General features: G+C 37.1%; 1 protein-coding gene across 1 annotated transcript; it reads left to right on the top strand.

Moving 5' to 3' along the window:
- The first annotated feature begins 9,652 nt into the window (after nucleotides 1-9,652).
- LOC140169218 (scavenger receptor cysteine-rich domain-containing protein DMBT1-like) lies at nucleotides 9,653-22,781 on the top strand. Its single transcript, XM_072192476.1, is given in 6 exon segments — nucleotides 9,653-9,707; nucleotides 11,113-11,433; nucleotides 11,744-12,056; nucleotides 13,899-14,230; nucleotides 14,749-15,009; nucleotides 22,192-22,781. Coding segments are annotated over 6 exon segments (1,641 nt in total). The 3' UTR covers nucleotides 22,551-22,781.
- Nucleotides 22,782-23,446: the final 665 nt, after the last annotated feature.

The raw sequence follows: 23,446 nt of genomic DNA on the forward strand, positions 1-23,446 counted from the left end.
ATATACAAAACGGTGTTCGACTGTTAATAATCAACATCGGTTGCCCTCTGTAGTAAAAATACATGTATCATAAAGTCCTTCGGAAGCGAAATGTTTATTGCCAGTAAACGGTAAATCACGACATCATAAATTCTCTGCGCATTCGAAGAGTGCATTGGGAGATGGAGAAATGTAAATATAAATCAAATTAATGTTAGTTTTCCATGTGAAATGATTTTGTAGAAAATATAAGTACGATGTAGCATGAACGAGGGAGTTTGTATCCCGGCGTCTCGAATTTGGTCAAGTTCATAATGAACTAGTGGGAAGGGATTACTATACTGTGACAAAATCACAACATTTCAGTGAGTCGGCAAATAACTGTTGTATGTCTATAAAAACTTATAGTGAAGGATACAGAGCAATTTGTGTTTCTTTTATCATCTTGCATGTCGAAGCGAGTAAGATTTGCGATTTATATCAAGATTCATTTTGCAAATATGAATGGTATTCTTGCGCGATGATACAAAAAGAAAGCGGTAACGATCCGATAATAATAATATTATTATTTATTTCAATTGTCATAAATTACAAACATGAAAAAACACCAAAAGCAATTTAAATGACAATCCATGAAAGACGAAATAGACTAAACAGTCCAAACACAATGCATATGTAAATTTATATCCTAATGACTACGGTTAAAGCTCATGCTCGAAACGTCATCAAACTATTGTGAAATTACGACACATTTCCACAAATCCCTTCACGGACTTGCTCCACCATATCTTGCCGATCTTCTTACTATATATCAACCAACTCGCTCGCTTCGTTCTGCTACTCAATTTCTTCTGGACCCGCTTCGTCGTATTGCAACATCTTACTATGGTGAGCGGGCCTTCTCCACTTCTGCACCCATGCTTTGGAATAGCTTGCCACAGTCCATCAGGAAAGCCGCGTCTCTTGCCATCGTCAAAAAACGCTTGAAAATTCATCTCTTTAATTATCCAATTGTGTAGTCTATTTATGCTACTTGCCAAGTTAATTATCTTTGATTATATTGAGTGAGATGCCGACCATCACATTAATTTTTGTTTGCTCGTTCCGTGTTTGCTTGGTTTTTTTTCTGCGTGGTCCGCATCTCACTCGTTGCAATATCTGCTGATTATGAGGTCTGATGTGTTTTTATCATATTCGTTACCGTGATTTTCCCACGGATTAAAGTGTTTCTTGTTATTATAACTGCTTTGCTTTTTATGTTAAGATTTAGGGAGGACATTTTTTATGGTCTACTGAGCTCAGCAATGCTTTGCTGTCTTCGATAGCGCATTGTATCGGAGAGGTACCTGGCTTTTATCAAAGCCCGAACCTATTAAAGCCTGTAGCAAACTCTTTTAGGCTCCGCTCAATTGACAACTCTGCTCCGATACAAAGCATTGACCAAAATATCGATCGAATCAATTTTACGACCATGCTTGAATTAACAACCCTTGAAACCTATTTACACCACTTTATGTAAACATAAACTTACACATATTATTTACTTTCTATTGAGCGCAGACACGGAAATATTGATTTTGAGATATAGCCAAACAAAAACAATTTCCTTTCGTTTTCTTTTGTTTTGATTGCTTTAATTGCTCATACAAGGTGTCCCAGAATGATTTATACCGTGTTTGAACAAAATATCAGAAATATATAGTCAACAGTGTATCCAACTCTAATAAGTGCAATACAATGCCATACATATCTCCTACTTATTCTGTGAATTTCATGGAAATAGCTTGATTCGTTTTCGCGTGACATTGCTATTACTGAAAATGGACGAAAACTGCATTTGTGTAATGTACAGTGCAAAGGCATCATAACATATGGATCCTTTATCACCATCGTCCAGCCGCACTGTGCAATATATTGGAGAAATCCTACATTCTTTTATAGGAAATGGGCACAGATGTAGAGCTTACAATGCAAAATAATTCTTGATATGGGAATAAGTGAAACATTTCAATAAATGTCATTATTACCGAGGATATAACTTCCTCAAGGATCATCTGCAGTAAATTTTAATCTTCTTCGTCACGGAGCTGTGGGTTTGCCAATATAATGTGTACATAAATGTATGCTGTGACACTAAGGACGAACTCTATACTTTTATGAAAAATCCATCTCTGCCGGCATTTCAAATGATGACACTCACACACCGCAATAATTGGCTTCAAAACTGCCTCCAAAGAAAGAATAGTTAAGGTCACTCAAGCCTAGCAAATCCTTTATTCCATACAAGGATTGCTTCGTAACATCATAAATAAACGGTAGATATCGACTATTTAGTAGAAGTAAGAACAGGACACAACAAATGTACTGCATAACATTTTCCAATTAACTTTGTGCTGAACGGTTAGTAATTTTACATATTTTCAAAATAGGTTGCTTTGTCAAATTTACCATTTTTACGCAATCCTCTCTAACTTCTACTAGAAACGTCCAATTTTAAAATCTAAAAATCTGAGGAAGCTAAATATATGTTGAACTTAAAATGCGAAACAATATAACCAATGGAAATGTGACCCCTCGGCACAACTGAGCCCGGATGTCGCCAGTGCCACTATTGAGATATGCTCCATCGAACTTAACAATAAACAATAGGAAACAAAGGATTTATTGACTGTTTTATTGATTTTTCACTACTTAAATGTCAAGTACTATAGACATGATATACATCATTTTAAAGCTAATTTCAAGCAAAATATTTTGGTTGAATTTGGTTCAATTGTCATAAATTACAAACATGAAAAAACACCAAAAGCAATTTAAATGACAATCCATGAAAGACGAAATAGACTAAACAGTCCAAACACAATGCATATGTAAATTTATATCCTAATGACTACGGTTAAAGCTCATGCTCGAAACGTCATCAAACTATTGTGAAATTACGACACATTTCCACAAATCCCTTCACGGACTTGCTCCACCATATCTTGCCGATCTTCTTACTATATATCAACCAACTCGCTCGCTTCGTTCTGCTACTCAATTTCTTCTGGACCCGCTTCGTCGTATTGCAACATCTTACTATGGTGAGCGGGCCTTCTCCACTTCTGCACCCATGCTTTGGAATAGCTTGCCACAGTCCATCAGGAAAGCCGCGTCTCTTGCCATCGTCAAAAAACGCTTGAAAATTCATCTCTTTAATTATCCAATTGTGTAGTCTATTTATGCTACTTGCCAAGTTAATTATCTTTGATTATATTGAGTGAGATGCCGACCATCACATTAATTTTTGTTTGCTCGTTCCGTGTTTGCTTGGTTTTTTTTCTGCGTGGTCCGCATCTCACTCGTTGCAATATCTGCTGATTATGAGGTCTGATGTGTTTTTATTATATTCGTTACCGTGATTTTCCCACGGATTAAAGTGTTTCTTGTTATTATAACTGCTTTGCTTTTTATGTTAAGATTTAGGGAGGACATTTTTTATGGTCTACTGAGCTCAGCAATGCTTTGCTGTCTTCGATAGCGCATTGTATCGGAGAGGTACCTGGCTTTTATCAAAGCCCGAACCTATTAAAGCCTGTAGCAAACTCTTTTAGGCTCCGCTCAATTGACAACTCTGCTCCGATACAAAGCATTGACCAAAATATCGATCGAATCAATTTTACGACCATGCTTGAATTAACAACCCCTTGAAACCTATTTACACCACTTTATGTAAACATAAACTTACACATATTATTTACTTTCTATTGAGCGCAGACACGGAAATATTGATTTTGAGATATAGCCAAACAAAAACAATTTCCTTTCGTTTTCTTTTGTTTTGATTGCTTTAATTGCTCATACAAGGTGTCCCAGAATGATTTATACCGTGTTTGAACAAAATATCAGAAATATATAGTCAACAGTGTATCCAACTCTAATAAGTGCAATACAATGCCATACATATCTCCTACTTATTCTGTGAATTTCATGGAAATAGCTTGATTCGTTTTCGCGTGACATTGCTATTACTGAAAATGGACGAAAACTGCATTTGTGTAATGTACAGTGCAAAGGCATCATAACATATGGATCCTTTATCACCATCGTCCAGCCGCACTGTGCAATATATTGGAGAAATCCTACATTCTTTTATAGGAAATGGGCACAGATGTAGAGCTTACAATGCAAAATAATTCTTGATATGGGAATAAGTGAAACATTTCAATAAATGTCATTATTACCGAGGATATAACTTCCTCAAGGATCATCTGCAGTAAATTTTAATCTTCTTCGTCACGGAGCTGTGGGTTTGCCAATATAATGTGTACATAAATGTATGCTGTGACACTAAGGACGAACTCTATACTTTTATGAAAAATCCATCTCTGCCGGCATTTCAAATGATGACACTCACACACCGCAATAATTGGCTTCAAAACTGCCTCCAAAGAAAGAATAGTTAAGGTCACTCAAGCCTAGCAAATCCTTTATTCCATACAAGGATTGCTTCGTAACATCATAAATAAACGGTAGATATCGACTATTTAGTAGAAGTAAGAACAGGACACAACAAATGTACTGCATAACATTTTCCAATTAACTTTGTGCTGAACGGTTAGTAATTTTACATATTTTCAAAATAGGTTGCTTTGTCAAATTTACCATTTTTACGCAATCCTCTCTAACTTCTACTAGAAACGTCCAATTTTTAAAATCTAAAAAATCTGAGGAAGCTAAATATATGTTGAACTTAAAATGCGAAACAATATAACCAATGGAAATGTGACCCCTCGGCACAACTGAGCCCGGATGTCGCCAGTGCCACTATTGAGATATGCTCCATCGAACTTAACAATAAACAATAGGAAACAAAGGATTTATTGACTGTTTTATTGATTTTTCACTACTTAAATGTCAAGTACTATAGACATGATATACATCATTTTAAAGCTAATTTCAAGCAAAATATTTTGGTTGAATATCTCAAAAATGATGATTGGCGACTTCAGGGCTCAGTTGTGCCGAGGGGTCACAAATGGTGTTCATACCTATAAATCATTCTGGGACACCCTGTATCTTTGGAAGTGATTATTCAATGTCAATGTGGCTTTCTGCAAAATGCAGCTTCATAAATGCCTTTTACTATCCTATAAGAAACTTAAAATTTGATATTTCCGAGTTCCGACTTAATTTTGTTTGATCGCATCACATATTTCAAAAGGAACATTAGTCAGCCAAGGGGTCGACGAAACCCTAATATACATACTATCAAGCTATAGATATATAAATACAATTACGAAATAAGTAGTTTCTATTCTGACAAGCGCGATTCCAATCCAGGGTATCATATTGCTAGTTTCATTTTATGTTGCTACAATGTTTTCATAGACATTGCCGGATGCGTCCAAAATGTCTTCCATTACTTCATAAACAAATCTGTAGAGCCTCTGTAAAATATATTAAAATATTAATTGGAACATTACATTAATATAATAAAATGAATATTAAATCTGTTCATCTGGACTTACTATTTTAGATAGCGACAGTATCGCTATTACATTAATATGTTAATATTTTACCAATATTATTCATTTAGATATGCAATATCATTTGTTTGCTCGTTTGTAACAGTAATTATTGGTATTAATTTATTTAAATTGATAAATTGATAAAATGTATGTTGAATTACATAATATTAAGATCAACATCTCCTTTTTATGGCATGTTTCAAGTAGATGTCCACGAAAAAAAATCATATTCCCACAATTTCAGTCGATTCTAATTTTGCGTTAGTGAGTTATGCGTGACTATGTGTATTACTTTGCTTCATTGGCCATTCTATTGTAATTCGTTCTGTTAACAGAACGTAAATACAAAGTTGACGGTTCAGGTTGGCTTTGGTATAAAAATTTCAACTCAGACTACAACTACAACGTGCCTTAGTTGAAACAGATATAGCATTGCACATGCGCAGTCGTTTCACCGTTTGGAAGATGTCCACACTGTTTTCAGCGTCATATCGTTCTAATGCTGATACAATTGCGACAAATGTACTACTCACACTCATACCGTCACTAACAAACAATAATGTGAGATGAAAAACAAAAATTGCTTACGTTACGCAAAGGTTCATCATCAAAATTAATATAACAGGATTTTGTCGGATGTATCAAGCTCGGGTGATCAAGCAATCATCAAGTTGATCTGACCTAGAAAATAGTGTAGCTGAAGTTTTCACTTCAATGTAGGAAGTGATGTATTTATGTGTCAATAAATACGATATGTCTATAACTTGGTACACTTTTGCGTGATTTCCGGAATTTTCCAATTTCACAGGCGCGCACTCACATTATTAACCCACAGCAATATCATGTGGGGAATGTTCGTACTTATTTTTGGTATCACTGAATAGAAGATACCTACAGCTATACGTTGGTATCAAATATATTAGTATACGACATGTAATATTATAGTTTCCCGCTATACAATACTATAGATCAGGATGATTTGTACAGCTAAGTATACGTACAATTCGTCTCTCTGCCGAATTCATTTATTGCACTTTGCGATTAGTCCAAATCAAAATTTCAATAACTACGTCGGTGAGTAAGATTTACCATTAATTTTTGGTGGAAATAAAAGATAACCTGAAACGTAATCAGAAGCATACAAAAACTCAATTTGCTCAAAATTCTCGATTCGTCACTCTGCCGAATTCATAACGAATTATGGTGTGTAACAGGTGGTGTATGACGTGCATTCCCTAAATTCAGTAAATGTTCATCGTCAACCGTGTAATTGAATGGGATTATTTTGAAATTTTAAAACGCTTGAAATATCACAAACAAATAGCCCTATGTTGATAAATAATATAAATACAAGCTAAAACCGTTGGGGTTCGATAATGAACCCCACAAAACTAACCGAGTATATTGAAAATGCCATACGGCCGGGCGGTTTCACGAGTTGCCGGCGCGATCATGTCATCCGCCGCCTGGTGTGTAACAAGTAAATTGAGTTAAACATAAACAAATAGAAAGAATTATAATTATAAGATAATGAAAGACATGATCTCCCAATCTAGTTTTCCATCTGTTGTTGTTTCGTCTGTATAATTATTATCTCTATCTCTTTAATTTCACTTCACAATTTGGTCTACCCTTAAGGCGAATCAAACATCTTCAGGTCATATTTTTCCAGTTTTTGTTATGTTGAACATTGATTTCATAGGAAATGAGTCAAGAAAGCCACTGGTAACATTTAAATTTGACATGTATTACATCTATTGAGTTATGCAAATACTAAATGACAAATGATAAGTCTAAACGAAAGCTATTTCCTCCCTCTCAGTAAAAATCAAGCACATGGGGAAATACAACCAATTACAATGAGCCTTTGGGATCTCACGTATCAAACCATACCTTTTCCTAGGAATGTGAGCTTTATTGTTCTCAAAATTTGAGCATAAGCCCCGCTAGGTTAGGCACCGCTCCGACCCGCCTGAAGGTTTTCGCTATTTCACATGCATCATTGCGTTACAAACGATAACAGGGTACGTGTTCATATGTGCAAGTTAGCTCGTCCTGCGGCGTTTGGATATCAACTGAGTTATCACTATTGAATATCACATCTGTGATACACTTATATTCTATTAACGGTAAGTGAGAATGTCTATCTTTAGTCACACATAGGTCAAAGCCTCAGACCAGTAGAACACAGGCATATAATGAGGCCAGAATTCTTAAAACTAAACCAAAATGGAGATAAGAAGCTTCTTGACAAGAAATGCTACGACAATCTGGCCATGGATGTGACAAAACGAATGTAGAAGTAGATGCTTGACATCAAGGTCAAAGGAGCAGTCCTAGCTTTCAAATATCGTTTGTTTCAGTCATTTTGGTTTCGGCAATCCATAGATCTGCGTCACTAAACACAAATGTATGAAAACCATTTTGTGTCACCTTTTAGAAAATTGAAGAATGTTATATCCAAATACCTGTACAGTACAGATAATAAAATAACATTTATTTGTAGGATTAGAAATGATTATGTAACAATTAATATGGAAATATGTCGTTGACATGATTTTAATTTTACAACATTGTGCAACATTTGTTCGTCTTTTAACATGTCTTGAGTGACAAAGAGAACAGTATTTACCATGATAAAATCATTGACATGTATTTAATTTTACAGCAGAATGTAAAATGTCTATTTATCTTTTAATCTGTTTCAAGTGGAAAAGGGGAATCATTATATCTGTATCTTGATAAAACAGTAAAAAAAATTGTATTGCTGTGTAATCGATGCATTCTTTTGATTTCATGAAGGAACTCTTGATAAACTTGATGCTATCATTGATTTACATGTACGGACCTCTTCCATAGCAAAGGTGGCACAATAGTGATTTTATCCTTTCGTTGTTAACTGAACATATCTCGAGATTAAACCAAGCAAATTGAACAGAACTTCAACGGCATTTAAAACCTACACAGCACTTTCTCAAATTGAATGACCAGTTTTGACGTATGTTGCTTCCTGTTGGTAGATGACGCAGGTGGCGCTGTTAGTAACTGGTCATAGATGTCATTGTGTCGTTACTAGATACCAGTGTAATCATTGTTAAAATTTCATTGTTGTTTCAAAATGAAAGGAAGTACATATTTTCGTCCCATGAGAAAAGGAGGGATCTAGAAGGATACTCATTTACCCCTCATTTTACTTAGAATTTGATCAGCTATAAATAATGCCATTTCTAAATACATTTAACAAACTAGTTATGTTACCTCTGCCCCTTACTTTTTACTATTTTCAGCCTTTTTGGGCATGTACAATCAAATAGGGACCAGAATTGACAATTTTGCATTTTTGACATCCTATCCTTATTCTCATGTTCTTCAACTTTGATTTCACACGGTGATAAGATCACAACCATTTCTGTAGATGTTTTATTCTAATCGAAACTAAATTTTCTTAGTTTCCAAACAGCTCATAACATTAACATCAACCATTTATGAAACTTGTTGAATATATAAACCATATTAAGTTCTTTTTATATTTAATCAAAACTAAACCTGAATCGAATAGCAACTATTACTTGGAATCAAACTCGTATGTCATGAAGAAATTATGCTGGGGATGGGATTGTCCTTCCGCTGTAGCAAGCATGTGTTGCTCCACTGATATTCTCTCTCAACTATTGACCAAATATGGGCACATAAAGTGAAGGAAAGTCAGCTTTTGATTTGATTGGTGAATTGAAGTGTCTACTTGTACATGCATTTGCACATCATAGACATATTTGGTAATGTAAACATAAATATTTGGTAATGTTATAGATATAACATGCACACCCATTTGTATGGTATCATATCTTGATATATACATTTTCAGCTTAAATTCTTTTGACTAGCATCAGCCTGCAAGCTATAGCAACAATTTATCCAAACGCGGTTTAGTTATTTACAACTGCAACTGATTTTACTTCAAATCTTGAATTGATTTTATTTACTTTTCAAGACAGTTTGTCTAATACTTCACAGTTATATATCCTACGTTTCTTCATTAAACATGATTAAAGAGTCGCCGGGGTGTGAAATATGATTACTATTTTCCAATTTGAGACATTTTGGTCATTGTTAAATTATTGCTCTCTCTCTCTCTCTCTCTAATGCAGATCCCCCATGCAGTCATGCGGATATTATTTTCTTGGACCCTTTTGCTGCTGATATGCAGCTGCAACAAAGGTAAATTTAATCTTTAATTTATCAAAAACAGTCGGGACTCTCAAGTATTAAAGGTAGAGCTACTCTTATACAGTATAGTCCAAAATGGTGTTAGTCCAATTCATTGCTAAGATATGCAGTTAGTGTAATTGACCACGTTTCGTACTATATTTCTACTAAGAACATAGATGGTATTTTCAGATAATGACTAGCTTAGGTTCTTCAGCCCAGATGAGTTCTCAACAAAGCTGTGACCACAACCTATCCATATCGTGGTATTTTTAATAGACCGATGCAACTGAAAATGACTGATAATATTATGATTTTTATGCTCATAGCACCTAAAACAATTTCGCTCTGGATTTTCGGGGTCCTAGTATAATTAAATATGGGATTCTGTAGGCAAACCAAACTGGATTGGTGCATGTTATGATCATATTCTTTAGCATTAAAGTCATAATGTACGATCTTATAATATGAATTTGGTTAATTTTTTTCAAACCTGATTTTTTGGCATATTTGTAATGTTTACACATGTCACAACTTGCACCTAAATGGAATCAGCCAAATTTGTTTGTAGGTAAACAGAGTAAAGTTCGACATAAAGTCATAATTCAAGAAATTATGACTTTATGTCCACCCATAGAACTGCGTGTTAAACGGCCCAAATAACAAGCAGTGTTTCTTTCACGTAACCTCATTATTTCAGCTCAAAATGGACAAAAACCATTCCCGATCATTATTACTAGTATTATTTCAGCATTTTGAGTATAAAGACAAATTTAAAATTTGAAGGAAATCGTGCATTAATTTTTTTTCTGCCCCGAACATGGGACAATAATTAAGGTAAAGATAGGGGGAAACCAGTGGCGTAGATTCCTTTTTGACATGGGGGGGGGGGGGGTTGGAAAAAAATTCTTGAAGTATAGTGAATCCAGCACCTTTTGTCGACAGAGTAAGCTTATGATACTAATGAGCGCAAAGGGCGCAAAATTTGCTCTTTTAGGCTAAAATGGCCAAGTATGAGGTTAATTTGGTCAGAAACCCACAAACAGGCATCAGCATTGGGTGGAGAAGGATTGTATAGACCACCCCTCTGTCAATATATTGAAGCGGATCTACGTCCTGGATCTACGTCCATGGGGAAAACTAGAGTGTTCTAAAGATTGATCACAGTGTCATGAAGGAGGAATGGTCTAATCTTTATAACGATGTCATAATATTTGGTAATAGTTCATGTGTGTGATTTTTACGACAGGTCGTCATCTATAACAATGCCAAAAAAATAGTATCTCCTATTATACATTATACAGTGAATTTCATTGATATGTCTTTATTGTGAACCCAGATTTGCCTGATAGGCTATTGTAGGATACAATATAAATTACAAATTGTTTACAATATTTTTGATTGTGTTACTTTAAAGCTGTTTCAGTCCGTCTTGTCGGTGGCAGAAATTCAGGTGAAGGTAGATTGGAAGTATTTTATAATGGTGCTTGGGGTACAGTGTGTGATGACTCATGGGATAACGATGATGCAATGGTAGTTTGTCGTCAACTTGGCTTCACTTCTGCTATAAATGCAAAAGCTGTTAGGGATGCTCAGTTTGGAGTGGGAACCGGAGAAATATGGCTGGATGGTGTAAGCTGTTCAGGATTAGAAAACGGATTAGATGAATGCAGTCATAATGGATGGGGAATAAACAATTGTAACCACAGTGAAGATGCAGGAGTCGTTTGTAACCTAGGTATGTACTAAATGTTAATTGAGGTCATACTGAATCCAACAATTTTGTCATAGTTTTAGAAATGTGTAAAATTTATGAAATTCAAATATCCCTCATAAAAGAATCTATTTTCTAGTTTGGGAAAAGAAAAACAAACAATATTTAACCATCCTTGCTTCCTGCCAAAGTAAATTTAAAAAAAAAACCAACAACACTGTACTTGGATCCCAATATTGGCAACCACCAGGTGAAAGCCTCTTTATAACTTTTAATGTATATGACATCCTCATAGCAGCTCAAAGTTAATTAACGATCTGTCAACCTGTTTCAGTCCGTCTTGTCGGTGGCAGAATTTCAAGTGAAGGTAGAGTAGAAGTATTTTACAATGGTTCTTGGGGAACAGTGTGTGATGACTCATGGGATAATAATGCTGCAATGGTAGTTTGTCGTCAACTAGGCTTTACATCTGGTGATGCAGAAGCTGTTTGGAATGCTCAGTTTGGAGTGGGAACTGGGGAAATATGGCTGGATGATGTAAACTGTTCAGGATTAGAAAATGGTTTAGATGAATGCAGGCATAATGGATGGGGAATAAACAAGTGTGATCACAATAAAGTTGCAGGAGTCATTTGCAACCTAGGTATGTACTAATTATTAATTGGGGTCATGCTGAATCCTACAACCTTGTCATAGCTTCAGAAATGTATGAAATTTATGAAAAAAAAAGGTTCATTGAATTCAAATATCTCTCACAAAAGAATATGGAGCTTTCTAAAACTGACCTACTCTCTAGTTTAGGAAAAGGAAAAAATAATATTTAAGAACCACCCTTACTTCCTGTAAAAATAAATTGAAATAACAGCATACAATTTGGTAACATGAAGTGGAAGCCCTTGCTATACCCTTTCATTTGTTGATTTTATGATGATCATAACACCTACAATGATTTGGTCCTGTATTTTAAAGGTCCTGATATAATTAAATAGTTTGATGTGTTGGCAAGCTATAAGCTGGATTGGTGAATGTTCTGATAGTTTTCTTTGGCATTAAAAAATGTATGGATTTGGGAATTGTTTTTTTTTAGGAATAGTACGTCTAACCTTTATAATAATGCCATAATATTCCAAGACAATTTTTAATGTTTAATTTTCATGACCAGTCGTCATCTATTACGATGCCAAGAAATTTAGTATATCCTACTATAAATAGTAAATATGATTGACATATCCTTATTGTGAACCAAAAGTTGTATGATAACCTTAATGTAGGGTACATCTTAATACTAATCACAAAGTGTCCGTCCGTCCGCGCGCTATCGCGTTCTCACGGTGCGATATCGCGTTCGCGCGGTGTGATATTGCGTACGCGCGGTGCGATATCGCGTGCTCGCGGTGTGCTATCGCGGAGTATCAACGGGGTGTGCGCAGAGTACCGCATCGTACAGTGTGACCACTAACAGGTGCATCTCATCGGACCAATAGGCCTACCGTAAACCCGTCTACAAGCATATAGAGTGCTTCTGATGAAAGCTTCATTGAACCAGGCACCATTATGGAGTTCGAACAAATAAATTACGGATCAAGCATATGCAAACAAGTATTATTTTAAGACCAATCTATTGTATTGGTATATTTACGCTTGTTAATACTAATCACAGAGTGTCCGTCCGTCCGTCCGCGCGCTATCTCGTTCTCACGGTGCGATATCGCGTTCGCGCGGTGTGATATTGCGTACACGCGGTGTGATATCGCGTGCTCGCGGTGTGCTAACGCGGAGTATCAACGGGGTGTGCGCAGAGTACCGCATCGTAAAGTGTGACCACTAACAGGTGCATCTCATCGGACCAATAGGCCTACCGTAAAACCCCGTCTACAAGCATATAGAGTGCTTCTGATGAAAGCTACATTAATCCAGGCACCATTATGGAGTTCGAACAAATACATTACGGATCAAGCATATGCAAACAAGTATTATTTTAAGACCAATCTATTGTATTGGTATATTTACACTTGCTTCGAATTAATTTAGCTTTCATAAAAAACACTATATATGCTTGTAGACGGGGTTTTACGGTATTTTAAAGACATGATTAACATAAAAAAATCATCAGTTATGGTAAGGCCTATATAACCCGTTTGCGTTCACATTCCTCGGCGATTGAATTGACGGCCTACATCCAGACACTACTAGAATTCCGGGGTATTTTTGGGTCCTCTGATGTGGTAGCAGGACAGGGCTTGGAAGAGGCGAACGATGGGTTTCAGATTATGGGTATACCAAAGTAAGCGTCACAGCTACAAAACAGAGTTGATTAAGTTGTGTCTTAATCATTGAGATAATTATCGTAGTAGTTTGAAAGGTCAGGACAAGTATTATGGGTAACGGGTGTTGGGTAATTAGAGATAGGCCTATCACGAGAACCGCCCAACCCGAGAACCGCGAAATCTAGTTATCTTATAAATTACAAACGAAATTTGTTTACTAAGTTAAATGTGTTACTCTAAAGCTGTTTCAGTACGCCTTGTCGGTGGCCAAAATTCAGGTGAAGGCAGAGTGGAAGTATTTTACAATGGTCTTTGGGGTACAGTGTGTGATGACTTCTGGGATAATAATGATGCAATGGTAGTTTGTCGTCAACTTGGCTTTCCATCTGCTAACGCTGTTGAGAATGCTCAGTTTGGAGCTGGAATCGGAAAAATATGGCTGGATGATGTACGCTGTTTAGGATTTGAAAATGGATTAGATGAATGTCATCATAATACATGGGGAATAAACAACTGTGACCACAGTGAAGATGCCGGCGTCATTTGCAACCTTGGTATGTACTAATTATTAATTTAGGCCATGCTGATTCCTACAACATTGTCATAGGTTTCGAAATGTATGAAATTTAGGAAATTTCAGGAAATTATTCATTGAATTCAAATATCCGTCACAAAAGAATCTGCAACTTTCCAAAACTGGCCTACTCTCAAGTTTGGGAAAAAGAACAAAATAGTATTCAAGAACCATCCTTACTTCCTGCGACAGTATAAGTCATCAGCCCTCATTTGATGTATGTCACATCCTCATAGCAGCCCAAATTTAAGAAACACCAAATTAGACATAAAATTTCAAATTTGGTCAACACCAGGTGGAAGCCCTTGTTATAAGGATTAATAGGATTTAATACATTTGAAAGGTCAGCTCTCCTATTATTTACAATACCCAACATCTCATTTAATTGATCTGATGATGACAATCGATAGAGCATGGACATTTCAGTCCTTTCACCAACCCCTCCCCGAAAAAAAAAAAAACTTGCTCCTTACATGTTTTATTTTGAACCTCGTTTAGTGCGTCTTGTCGGTGGCAGAAATTCAAGTGCAGGTAGAGTGGAAGTATTTTACAATGATACGTGGGGTACAGTGTGTGATGACTCTAGTGTTGCACAATCTGTTGGGAATGCTAGCTTTGGAGTAGGGGTAGGAGAAATCTGGCTGGATGATGTAACCTGTTCAGGATTAGACAATAATTTAGATGAATGCCGTCATAATGGATGGGGAGTAAACAACTGTGACCACAGTAAAGATGCAGGAGTCATTTGCTCACCAAAAGGTATGTATAGTCCGGTGGTAAAGCAGGTAGGGTGACTTTGTCAGCTAATGTGGATGGAATGAAATTATCTCACTTCAAGTCGTAATATAGGTAAATCTGGTGATCTTAGTTTATTTTTGAATAGTGATGCTTTAGAAAACGTAAGTAAATGTATATACTTAGTAGGCCAATAGTATTAGCTCATATATCATAAAAAGGTTAACATTTCTCATAACAAGCTGGATAGGTCCAGGAATATGTATAGAATCAAATTCCAAAAGTCCCCGAGAATCCCCCTTGTGCTTCCTTCAAAATCCAAGATGGCGTTCAAAATGGCCGCCATTTTCAGTTTTTATCATAATGTTGCCCCCAGACATGTTAAAAGCACAAACAAAGCATCTAAATATATGTTTTGAGGTACAAGAAATGTTTTAAAAACATTTGCAAGAGGTTTCAATGATCCTAAGTAGCCAAAATCCAAGATGACGTCCAAAATGGCCGCCATTTTCAGTTTTTATCATAACTTTGCACCCAGACATGTTAAAATCACAAACAAAGCATCTAAATATATATTTGAGGTACAAGGAATGTTTTAAAAAACATTTGCAAGAGGTTTCAATGATCCCAAGTAGCCAAATTCGAATATGGCGGCCAAAATGGCTGCCATTTTAGTAAGTAAAATTAGTTTTCAACCAGATATACAAAATATCTCACATAGGTTTGAGGTACAATGGATATATTCAAAATGTACTCGAAGGATTTCAATACCTAGATATAAAGCCAAAATACAAGATGGCGTCCAAAATGACCGCCTAAGAAGTGTTTAAGATGTGTTAATTGGCATTGGAGAAAGTTCAAAACTCATGATTTGTAAGCAGACTTTAATGCACATCATCCAAATTCACTAGTCACTACCATTATTACCATCATTATTTTACAATATTGATTTAGTGCTTTTACCATGTGTACAATACAATAGTTACCATTATTTTCTATTTGCCTCCAAAAGAGCTGAGCTCATGCCAAGATGACTTAAGCCTATGTTCACATCGGTATTCATGTGATGTAATGCAATCAAATGGTATACCTTAATCAACTTGCACTGTGTCTTCTGCATTAATGTTCTGCAATGTTGGTTCGGTCTCCTCCTCATTGTCCCCAACTAGTACAGGTGCTGTGTTGCTGCAAGACTGACCACAGCATTTGCTGCACATCAATGTACAGAAGAGTCTCAAGTTTCTTGCAGCTGCATGTCATGTTGTTGCATCTTGTTTGCATCCACATGTTACCATGTTGAGCAATGTGTCTGGTGCAACAGCGAGTTCTGTTTCTACTTGAACAAGAATTCCATCTTGTGATCTCCATCCCCAGTCAGTTGGACTTAGGTTGTTCCCCATCCATTCTTGAACTGTGAGGAAAGTGCGGAATGAGTGCTGTTTTGCAGCAGCACAAGTTTGGGGGTAAACTCATGAGCTCAAATGAAGAGCTAAGGAACTGCGACCAATTGCCCGTTTGTATACAGTGTGGCGGTATTCATTCAATGAACCATTGCTAGCCCCATACATCTTCAGGATGAAGCTCTCCCCTGCTCTCTGTACCTCATCATGCATGCTGCTGGCATTTGTAAAGGTATCTAACAAGTCATATTCATGTTTCTTGTTCAGGGTTTGCGCTTTCCTCAACGATAAATGGCTGAGACTGTGTCACAGCCTGTAATAGCGTGAAGAGACATCAAAGCAGGTGAAAGCAGAATTGGGAAGCTGTGGGTGCAATACATCAGACAAGTGGCCCTTATTCGGCATTTCATTAGAGCTGAAAGAACAGGGAATTGGAAGCTCCACCTCTACTGCATAAGAGAGATGATGCCTCACTTCCACGCTGCAGGGCATCTCCACTATGCCAAATCTGCAAGGTTGTATTTACAACAGATGGAGTCTTTGGGGAAAAACATGCCCGCAGATGAGTACCAACTGTTCACAGACAAGGGATATTTCACCATCCGACGTCTAGATTTTTTCTGGGGTGGAAACTTCTCTGACCAAACCATTGAGCAGTTTTTGTTGTGGACTTTGAAGACATCAAGGGGAATGACACATGGTCGCCTAATCACAGACAGTACATTAACCAAGTGAGTCCACGCACTTTCACGATGTGCCCCAGATTGTGATGCTTTAGGGCAGTTCACGGATGTTCATACGTGAACATAAGGGATCGTAAAGTTTTTGTTGGTTGGTTGAAGGCACATCCCCCCTTTGCTGGGTATGGACCGGATCGTCTGGTATCTGTGTCAACTGGGACTGTAGCAGATTCATCCGCTAACTGTGATAGAGCGGTGGAAGTTGGCACAAAGTCAGCAATAGAAATAACGGGTACGAAGTTTACAAACATTGCCTTACGCCGAAATGACAAAGTTACTATGATTGGAGCAAAGGGCAAGATGGTGCGAGTTAGGGGACAACAAGTAGAAGTGAATCCGACTCTATTATTTAATAGAATCACATGTGTACTGAACAACAGCTCTGAGATAGCGTCGTTCTTTACGTACGAACTAGGTCCTCAGCCACCTTCTCTCTTTGAAGATGACCTTATGCGTAAACCGCCAAAGAGTTCCCTGGGCCTTCTGTTGAAATATAATTGTCTCTTTGTAGTAGATGGTGGTTACCTACTTCGACATGCCATTTGGCCACATCCCTCCACCTATGCAGGCATATGTCAGAATTACACATCACACATGCTAAAGCATTATGGAGCACACCCGATTGTTGCATTTGATGGATATGGCACTTTTCTCACGGTTCAAGAATGGATGGGGAACAACCTAAGTCCAACTGACTGGGGATGGAGATCACAAGATGGAATTCTTGTTCCAGTAGAAACAGAACTCGCTGTTGCACCAGACACATTGCTCAACATGTGGATGCAAACAAGATGGCTGCAACAACATGACATGCAGCTGCAAGAAACTTGAGACTCTTCTGTACATTGATGTGCAGCAAATGCTGTGGTCAGTCTTGCAGCAACACAGCACCTGTACTAGTTGGGGACAATGAGGAGGAGACCAAACCAGCATTGAAGAACATTAATGCCGAAAACACAGTGCAAGTTGATTAAGTTTAAGGTGTACCATTTGATTGCATTACATCACGGGGATACCAATGTGAACATAGGCTTAAGCCATCTTGGCATGAGCTCAGCTCTTTTGGAGGCAAATAGAAAATAATGGTAACTATTGTATTGTACACATGATAAAAGCACTGAATCAATATTGTAAAATAATGATGGTAATAATGGTAGTGAATTTGGATGATGTGCATTATAAGTCTGCTTTATACAAATCATGAGTTTTGAACTTTCTCCAATCCCAATTAACACATCTTAAACACATGTCTGGTTGAAAACTAATTTTACTTACCAAAAAGGTGGCCATTTTGTCCACCATATTAGAATTTGGCTACTTAGGATCATTGAAACCTCTTGCAAATGTTTTTAAAACATTCCTTTGTTTGTGATTTTAACATGTCTGGGGGCAAAGTTATGATAAAAACTGAAAATGGCGGCCATTTTGGACGCCATCTTTGATTTTGGCTACTTAGGATTATTGAAACCTCTTGCAAATGTTTTTAAAACATTCCTTGTACCTCAAAACATATATTTAGATGCTTTGTTTGTGATTTTAACATGTCTGGGGGCAAAGTTATGATAAAAACTGAAAATGGCGGCCATTTTGGACGCCATCTTGGAATTTGAAGGAAGCACAAGGGGGATTTTCGGGGACTTTTGGAATTTGATTCTACACATGTTCCTGGACCTATCCTGAACAAATCAGCTTGTTATGAGAAATGTTGGGGTTATAGCTAATACTAGAGAGATTGCGAAATTTACGTGAAACGTGACACGGGAACGCGAACAGCAAGCTACATTAGTCGAAAATCGGTTATTATGCCCTCTAGAGGGTGAAATCTATTGTGAATTGGTCAATCGTGGAATTACCGTAAGGCGATTACGTTGCGGTTGGTAGCAAAAAATGACGTTCCAAAATGACAAAAAAACGCATTATAAAATGCAGAAAAATAGTATGTTTATCATGTTATGAAACGAATCAAAGTATCCTAATAGAACAAGTAGAGTCCGACATGTAATAAAATCCATTTTTGGGGTTAAAATTTGATCTCGTATAGACAAGAAGAAGTGAACAAATTTCGATTTTTTTCGACGCGAATTCGAACGGGAAGATTGCCTATTCAGTTGTGTGTGGAAAATGCCGTCCAAAAATCAGCTTGCGAAGAGGCGTTTTAGGCAAGATTGTGCCGTGTTACGCCATAAATGCGGTATAATTGTCTGTTTGGGACGGGAAACAGAAGTTCGTGCAACGCTATTTTTCGCCTTGCTTTTACGTTGTGCATTAAACAGCTGTCAAAGTGTTTTGCCTATGGATACTATTCAGCAAACTCCAAAATGTTTTTAAAACATGATAATGCATGTGTTTTTGGGTTTAGTTAAAACGTTTTGATAACATATCGATTTATGTTTAAATAAAGATCATGAAAACTCGTGTTACACTAACATTTCAAGCCAAAATTCGAAATGCTATAGTAAAATATCATTTGGCAAACATATTTTTAAATATGTTTGCCAAATGACACTTAAAAGTGTCTATTGTGTTAGAACGTTTATCAGCAACTTTAGAACAAAGGGTTTTTTGAATGTTATTAAAACTTTTAATGCCCTTGACCCTCACATAACCTTTAACCCGACAGTTAACGTTTTCTGTAATATATTTGTGTTTGCTGGGTAGTAACTACTAACTAGGCATATTAGATTATCTATTTTCATTTTGCTTTAGAAAGTAAACAGGGTATTATTTATATGATAATGGAGTTTGTTTCTTGTTATTCGAATAATATACACCAAGACTTCCTAGGCATCCAACACCAAACTCTGTTTAGATTATTTAGACAAATAGCATACACGTGTGAACATAGGCCTATACTCATTTTCCAATAGCCCGCAAAACTCAAATATCGCTAATCTGGACTGAATGCTTAGAGCATTATACATTTTTGTAGATACAGCCAGTCGTATTTGCATATCAATACCTAGGAAAGTAGTTCGATGAAAGAAGATAATCTTCTCTGGTTCGATGCACCCAAGGTGAATCAATGGGTGCTTCCTATTACCTTTAGATTATTTGTCTCAGCATAGCGCCATCATGATTGCAATTGCGTTTACACGTAGTCTTGGTTCAGACTCTATGCGGCTATCACGGACATACTAGGAACGACGAGCGTTAGGACCGACACAAACTGGCTGTATAGGAGGCTAGTTTGGATGTGAACGGGACTATGACGTTCTACCGCAAAATGCAGAAATCCGTAACCCGTATGGCGTTTGCAGTGAACGCCTCTCCGCAATCTCTCTACTATTGGCCTATAGCCCTCACGCTGGATCACAAAATGTGTTGGGAGCCTCACATAAATCAAATTTGTAGCAATGTCTCAAAATATATTGGTCTCCTGTATAGAGTCAGAGAGTGGCGTTCACCTGACAATTTGAAAACAATATTTATACAGCTCTTGTGCTTCCGAGACTCAGTTATTGTGACATTGTATATTTTACACTCCAGAACAGGATAGAGCGTCTTCTATCCTGGGAGAGCTATTCTCTGGGAGAGCTATCCTCAGGGTTCCTGTTCGCGCACCTTCTTCATTTATTAGGGACTGGCTTGGCTGGAAGCGCCTAAGTGATCGTAGACATGACAACTTATGTATCACTGTCTTGAAATGCCTAGCTGGGCTTGTTCCTAAAGGCCTATATTGTAGTCTTATAAGAAACAATCATGGCACTAATACAAGAGGTAGCTCACACGGTAATATAGCTCTCAATTTTAATCATAGAAATGAAGCTGGAAGACGTTCTTTCCTGTTCGGGGGGGCAAAACATGGAAAAGTCTGCAATCTGATCTGAAATATCCAATGGCCTTTTAATATGCTTGTATTTGGTCAATGTTGAAATCAAAATTTTAGATTTCAAATGTGTATATTTAAACATCGAAAACTGTGGGACATCTTAGTATCAATGGAATTCCCAACATGTGCGGTAGGACTTTTTAGGACATGCACTTTATGATGATCAGCAATTGGTTCAAAACCGAGCACGGTTGTTTGATTGCATGTAGAAGTGTATTCGTTTTTAAGCAAAGTTGAACACTGATGGCGCTATTTATCTTAAATCTTTGCATCTTTACAAGGGATTAGACATTTGAATAATGGCATTAAAACATCATTAAAATGAGTAACGTATAACGAGGACATTTTCAAGCTACTTTTGATCATGGTATGAAAGGAATAACTTAATTTATTGGGCTTAATTAAATTAACAATTTATAGAATAAAAATGACCACAAAAAGGCAGAAAAAGATGAAAAATTGATATAAAAAAAGAAAATCTAAGCTTAGAATAGATAAAAAATATATGTGTATATTATTAGTGTGATGCCTGTTGGTATTTTTAAGGTCTAGAAATTTTGTTTTGTTATAGTTTTGTTAGACACATTATTTTGTAAATGATCACATCAAACAACCGTGCCAGCAAGGGAGGAGACAAGGGTGCATTTTGTCTCCTCATCTGTTTAATGCGTATACAGAGTACATCTTGCGAATGACCCTCGAGACCTGCAGTACTGGAATATCTGTTAGAGGCAGAACCATTGCAGCTCAAATTTAAAAACACCAAATTGGGTATACAATCCACAATTTGGTAACACGAAGTGGAAGCCCTTGCTATAAGCGTTTATTTGATGTTGGTTCTCCTAAGATCATAGCACCCACAATAATTTGGTACTGGATTTAAGTGTCCTGATAGAATTAAATAAAGGAGTGTGTGGGCATTTGGGAATTGTTTTTGTTTGCCCAGATCATGGTGTAGTAATGCAGGTAAGGGGAAAACTAGAGTGTTTGAATGATTGATCAAATACTTTGACATGGTTGAAACCGTTATGAAGGAGAAAAAGCCAAACTTTTATAATGATGACATGATTTATAATTGCAAGACAATTTTGGTAATATGTTTTATAATTAGGGAATTTGATTGACGTGTCCTTATTGTGATCCCAGATTTGCCTGATGGCTCTATTGTATGTAGGCTACAGTATTACATTACAAAGTAAACTTGCTTTCTGAGCTAAATGTGTTCAACCTGTTTCAGTCCGTCTTGTCGGTGGCCGAAATTCAGGTGAAGGCAGAGTGGAAGTATTTTACAATGGTCTTTGGGGTACAGTGTGTGATGACTCATGGGATAACGATGATGCAATGGTAGTTTGTCGTCAACTTGGATTTCCATCTGCTAACGCTCAAGCTGTTAGGAATGCTCACTTTGAAATGGGAACTGGGGAAATCTGGCTGGGTGATGTAAGCTGTTCAGGATTAGAAAATGGTTTAGATGAATGCCGTCATAATGGATGGGGAGTAAACAACTGTGACCACAGTAAAGATGCAGGAGTCATATGCAACCTAGGTATGTACCAATTATTATTTGGGGTCATACTGATTCCTACATGTCTCTAGTTTAGGAAAAGGGAAACTATACTACAGTGGGTCTACTCTGAAGTACAAAGTACCGACGCGGACGCATACCCTGTGCCGACTTTGAAGGCACGCATACCTGCAGTGCATGAATGCAGACGCAGCACACTACGCGCTGTATACACGCGTGTTGTCACTCTGTACTTCAGAGTGGACAAATTGTATTCAAGGACCACCCTTTCTTCCTGCAAGAGTAATAATTAGGGACCGTTCACTAACACTTGTAAGGGGGGCTGATGCAAAAAGGGGGCCATGAAAATTTTTTAACCCTCCTAAGGGGGGCCTGAAAAAAATGACCACAAATTTTCTTGGAAAAATTGAGTTTATGTGCTTTTCTATGGGGTTGACCCATAATTTTCATGTCAAAAAGGGGGCCCTGAAATTTTCGAGGTCTGTAAAGGGGGGCCCCGAACGATTTTCGCGATGAAATTGTTTTGCATCAGGCCCCCCCCTTACAAGTGTTTGTGAACGGTCCCTTAGGGTGATTAGCAATGACATACAAAAAAACATCAAGTGGGTAAGAAACATCGTACACTACGCATACACCATTATACACGACACAATATTCAACAATGATCCTACTAATACAATAATAATTGACTGGTCCCTAATTGTAGATAGTTTTGGGTTCAACACCGTTCAAGCTAATGAAGCGGGTTAGGAATGGTATAAATAGAGTGTGATGTAAATAAAGTATGAGAGAAATAACAGTTTCTATTTTAAAACTGTGAAGCAAATTAAAAAAGTAGATGATTTTCCCCACAAATTGCTCAGACAATCAAGCCAAAAAAGGAAGCGAAAGAAACTATTCATTGCAAGCTGCGCTGCCCCATCTCCTCTCTCTCTGAGTTCCCTCTCTCCCCTCTCTCTCCTCTCTC

The sequence above is a fragment of the Amphiura filiformis genome, chromosome 1 (genome assembly GCF_039555335.1).
Source record: "Amphiura filiformis chromosome 1, Afil_fr2py, whole genome shotgun sequence".
Taxonomy (NCBI): Eukaryota; Metazoa; Echinodermata; class Ophiuroidea; order Amphilepidida; family Amphiuridae; genus Amphiura; species Amphiura filiformis.